Source organism: Triticum aestivum, chromosome 5B (genome assembly GCF_018294505.1).
Source record: "Triticum aestivum cultivar Chinese Spring chromosome 5B, IWGSC CS RefSeq v2.1, whole genome shotgun sequence".
In the NCBI taxonomy this organism is placed as follows: domain Eukaryota; kingdom Viridiplantae; phylum Streptophyta; class Magnoliopsida; order Poales; family Poaceae; genus Triticum; species Triticum aestivum.
The window spans coordinates 1,107,468-1,112,484 of NC_057807.1; the positions used below are offsets into that span (position 1 = coordinate 1,107,468).

The window sequence follows — 5,017 nt, forward strand, 5'->3', positions numbered from 1 at the left end:
ATCAACGGCGTATCATCAAACTGGATTTGTCTAAGGTTAGTTTCCTAGTACTAATGCATCAGCCTTGCTCGGTCCAGCTATCGTCGACGCCACCACGGCGCCCAACGGCACCTCCTCCCTGCGCGCAAACATCTGAGGACGTCGCGGTCGCCACTGATACACCTCAGCACCATGCTGCCAAGTACCACCAGCCAAGACAGCTTGAAGTCTTGGAAGATCTGTCATGCATAGCACCTGCCGACCAGGCATGACAAAGCGTAGCACTTGTCGGCCAGGCATGACTTGACATCTCCACCGAAGCTCCGTGCAAGATGAAGCCGCTCCACCTCCAGCCTCTCTGAACGGGACGGGAGCATCCCAGAAAGACACGGCGAAGAGTTGGGCACCACAATCACCACGAGAGCCGGACAGCCGACCGCCATGGCGAAGCGACACCACTAAAGAGAACCGCCGCCATCAGGAACGCCTAGAACGCGCTGCAGCTGTCCCACCTCCCCGCGGACTCAAAGCGGCGCCTTCAAGAAGGTGACGGAGCCGGGCACCGCCGCCGCCCAACCAAAGTTGTGGGTTTTCACCCGGGTGCAAGGGGAGGACGAGGGGGAGGGAGCTGGATCTCGAAGCCGCCTTCAAGAAGGAAACAGCGCCTAGGGCGCCGCCGGCGTCGTGGCCGCCGCAGCTGGCCACGAAATTACTCCGATCCAGAGATCCCAACCCCACATCCGCGCAGTCCGCCACCGGATCCGGCCGGATTGACGAGGAGGAAGCAGCAGCACGGGGGCGCCGTCTTCAAATCTGGCGAGGGAGAGCAGCAGGGGATCCCTCCACATGGCGCCCGCATCCACCGCCAACTCGCCGCCCGCGCGGCCGAGAAGACGCGGTCCACAACTCTGGCGAGCGCCGCCCGCCGCCCGGACGACGCCGCCCTCACCAGCAGAGGCCGCCGCCTCAAACCCTAGGCCCGGGCCGGACGGATCTGGCGGATCCGATCCATGCGGCTGCCCGAGCGCGAGAAGCTCCCCGCCGCCACCTTCCTAGGCTGCGCCCAGGGCCTGCCCGGCGCTAGCCTCTGGCAGCGGCGAGGAAAGGAGGGTCGTGGTGACGACAAGGGGCGGCGGCGCGAGATCGCCCCCGTGTCGCCCAAGCGGGGCGACGCGGGGTTTCTTCCAACTGCCAAACTTTGTCAATGGTCACTAAGCCGTTGTTGTCTATCCTCCTTGTCCCATCAGCTTGGTTGGATAACCATTTGAGACTATAACCATGAGGCTCCTTGTGTACCAATGTTGTGTCCTCTCCTGTGACTATGAGTTGAGGAAGGGAATGCTCACTAGCTAGCTCGGCATGCTGGCTTCCATCTTTTAGCTGCTCCATGTATCCAACAATGAGATGAGGATTGCGCCCAAATGCTAATGACCCTCTCGCGGCATACGAAGCATAATATTTCACAAGCAGTTTGGCAATTAATGAGTATAGCAAATGGTGGAAGAAGGGCCGACATTAATACTAAGGTATCATCAACATTTTTAAAGGACCATGCTTCATTTTCCCCTATGAATTCAACCGCAAGGTAGGAAGTCCATATTGCTTGAACAAGCAGTACCGTGGCAGGAGGGGCAATGTTTCGGCCTTTCTTACTGTCCTCACCAACAACTATCGCAGTGGTGTTGACGGCGGCAATCTGAACAAGACTAGCCCAGATGAAGACAAAGAGGTATTTTGATTCCATCAGATGAAATAGCGAACAAATTTTGATTTCCCATGTTAGAGACAATGTATGAGAGGATGGGCAGGAACAAGGAAGAGGAAGCGAGTCAATGGATGATGACGGTAGCGCTGCCCATCCCAACCATAACTCCTATCACGATGGTTCACTCGCACCAACTGCCCATCTATGTGGATGTGGCTAGAGAAGTCCCTGATTGCTCGATCGGAGCAGCTTCCGTTTCTCTCCATGATCTGCTTAGTAGTAGGCATGTCAAATTTCAACGTCAGTACAAGTTGAAGATGTTGACACACATGCGTGCAAAAAGAATACTGCAAATGATGCTATGCTGCAAATTCACCAACAGAAGAACATTAAGAGCAAACTATTGTAGTTCATAGATTGTTGTACTACCAAGGTTACATGTAAGTACAGGAAATTGGATTACCTTACACGAGGGTGGCGATCGGATCGAGTGGAGACGAGCTGGTGTACGACGCCAGTTCGGACTGCCAGGGACTCTAAGAATATTGTTTCCTAGAGCGTCGGTTTGCAAGCTTGCGTGCTAGGAGAGTTTGCAAATGCTAGAACTTGCCTTATGTATGTATACTACTTCTAGTAGCACATTAGTTTGCAAATGCTCCCACATCCTTACCAAGCAAGAGATATAATAATCAATAAAGAGTTGATCGAGTTTTGCTCCCTCTTGACAGATCGATAGATGTATTTTAGTATGTATTCTTTTCCTTTATTCATGCTTTTCTACTTTATTAGTTGGATGTTGTATGTCGATATATACTTTTTTGCAAAAGGATATATTCCGAGGGGGTTTACGAAAGATAAACACCTAGTCAGCGCATAATCCGTATACCAACACGATTAGTACTGTATTTGCACGTCCAAGCCAAGTTTTCGCATCACTTCAATGTACACCGCAACTTCTAGCATCTAAGTGACCGTTTACGTCAAGTTCTAGCACCACCAACGTAATTGACTCTAGATAGAAGTAAGGTGTGTGCCGGGTGAAAAGAAAATCCATCGTTAGAGATTGTTGATACTCTTATAAAAGATATTATGGTGATCACCTTACAATAAAGACCTAAAGAGTACTTTGATGTTAAAAAAAACTAAAATTGCTTTACACGGGGCCTCATCGCTCAGCAATGCTTACCTGACGAATGTAGCATGCATAACACCAACAACAGATGATACCCATCCTCCAAATGATTAAAGCTAGTGTCGTGGAGATAGACAAATAACCAAATCAGTAGTACTAAACTGATGAAGCTTTTATTCAGGTGGACACACATTCTTATATGTACATGAACGACAACCGGTCTGGTTCATACGGTTGCATAGATAATAGATAAACATCCATGGTTCTTCATCTAGCGAGCAGCTACATGATTTTTGCAGTGCCAGGGAACGGGACGGAACGCAACAACGCTGATTAACACTAATATTTACAGTCATGTCATGTCTGCCTGCCTCCCTAATCAACTGATCTTGCATTGTGTTGCAAGGTCACACGGCGCCCTGGTCGTCATCCTCGCTGGAGCTTATGCGAGCGTCGCGCTCAGCCCACAGCTGGATGCGGTCGGGAGGGCCGCCTCCGCCCGAATGGATCTTGCACCTGCGCCTCCCCCCAAAGAAAAGAAGAAGATGAGGGACGGATTTCAATGGATTTCAGTGCGTAGTGCTGACTTGCGTTGTGGTTTTGTTTTGCCTTATGAAGCATCATCAGTGTTGTGAACCACTAGCTCTGTACCGAAATACTTGTAGCTGGGGAAAGCTAGTACAAGTTCCCCCAACTACAAGTATTTTGGTAGAGAGGGAGTAGCTAGTTTAGTTTGTAGACATAGTTAACAGGGTAGTAGGGTAGCATAAAACTATGATGGCATCAGTTAGTAGCATGTTCGATTTTGTCCGCACACAAGTGATTGAAAGATGTCAGATTAAGGAGTGGTTAATAATGATGTGAAAACTAAGAATGCAAAGAGTAGCTAGCGATTCGATCCGGAAGCAGAGCAGAGTGAAGCAATATGGGCACACACAGAGAGGCATGAGGCTCTCACCTTTCCAGGATGAACTTGCCCTCCTTATACCTCTGGTCCTTGTCAAAGGCAGACACCTAACACACAGGACCATGGACAGATTGAGTAATTACACTACACAACCAATCACTGAAATGAAGACGATGGACCGAGGTTCATGTTACAGACGTATTTCCAGCCGAGGATGGCTCCGCAGGCGACGCAGAAGATGTCGCGGACGGTGTGCAGGCCCGTGGTCATCATCCGGTCGTCCTCGCTCTCCCCGGCGACCACGTTCACGCTGCATTGCATTGCCGACCAAGGAGCGGCACACATGCACAAAGACACACACACACACACACACACACACGGTGAAACAGAGAACAGAGCATATCAATTGTTCTGAATAATAATAATGCGGAAGCAGCAGCCGTGTTGCAGACAAGAACAGAGCACACAGTAAATAAATAAAACTATGTATGATATACTAGCAGCAGCAGCAACATGAAGAAACTGAACAAAAATTGGGGGGATTCAGGCATGGTCCAGTAATCAATCACTTACACCTTGTCGAAGAGGTAGGCCTTGCCGTGCTTGCAGCGGAACATCTGGCCAAGAAACAGGACCAAAGCGCGCGTTCAGTTAGGACAAAGATGGACAAAAACGGAGATGTCAGGGGAGAGATGGGAGGGGGGAAGAGGGATGGATACCTTGGAGATGATGTGCTGGGCGTAGGCGAGGTGGGAGTCGCAGTGCTTGCAGCAGTAGATGGTGCCGGTCGCCGGCGCCAGGCTCGTCAGGAAGAGCCGCCCCATCGGCCGATCCCTCCTCTTCTTTCTTGCTCCCCTCCGGCGGCCTGCCGACCGGCTGTTGGTCGCGATCTGCGGCTGCCGGAGAAGGGCGGCGCGATCCGATCCCGGCGACGGGGATGGAAGGGAAGGGGAATGGGGAAAAGTGGGGTGCAAGTAAATACGACTAGTACTAAATTTGTGGGGAAGGAAGGAAGGAGACGGGGGAGGAAGCAATGGGTAATGGGGAATTTTGACTGGGCAGAGAGACGGTTTTGCCCACGATGCCCACCGCCCCACCGCTCTCCCCACGATCAGCAAACCACTATCTCTCTGTTGGGCTAGGGCCCGCTCCAATTATCTCTCGTATTTTCTTCCCATTCGCCTGCCCGGCCCAGCCCGGCCCGGCCCGGCCCCATGACATACCTGCAAAAGGGGGGCATCGCAAAAGGGCCGGTTGGTCATGCTTTAGTCAATTCAGGTCGAGTTGAGCTTGA

At 51.5% G+C, this 5,017-nt stretch overlaps 1 protein-coding gene across 1 annotated transcript; it reads right to left on the bottom strand.

Annotated features, from left to right (window-relative positions):
• Nucleotides 1-2,967: 2,967 nt before the first annotated feature.
• On the bottom strand, nucleotides 2,968-4,764 carry LOC123110033 (protein yippee-like). The gene is made up of 5 exons (XM_044530435.1): nucleotides 4,443-4,764; nucleotides 4,297-4,340; nucleotides 3,922-4,033; nucleotides 3,775-3,830; nucleotides 2,968-3,332 (listed from the first exon to the last, which is right to left on the bottom strand). Exons 1-5 carry the CDS (start codon nucleotides 4,545-4,547, stop codon nucleotides 3,224-3,226), a joined length of 426 nt encoding a protein of 141 aa, XP_044386370.1. The 5' UTR covers nucleotides 4,548-4,764; the 3' UTR covers nucleotides 2,968-3,223.
• Between the last annotated feature and the right edge of the window lie 253 nt (nucleotides 4,765-5,017).

What these genes read in the sequence shown, in the direction of transcription:
- LOC123110033 (XM_044530435.1), bottom strand. Translation starts at nt 4,547, where the DNA reads ATGGGGCGGCTCTTCCTGACGAGCCTGGCGCCGGCGACCGGCACCATC. An exon ending in CCCAGCACATCATCTCCAAG is followed by an intron (nt 4,341 to 4,442) that starts GTATCCATCCCT and finishes TTTCTTGGCCAG; the next exon opens with ATGTTCCGCTGCAAGCACGG. An exon ending in GCCTACCTCTTCGACAAGGT is followed by an intron (nt 4,034 to 4,296) that starts GTAAGTGATTGA and finishes AATGCAATGCAG; the next exon opens with CGTGAACGTGGTCGCCGGGG.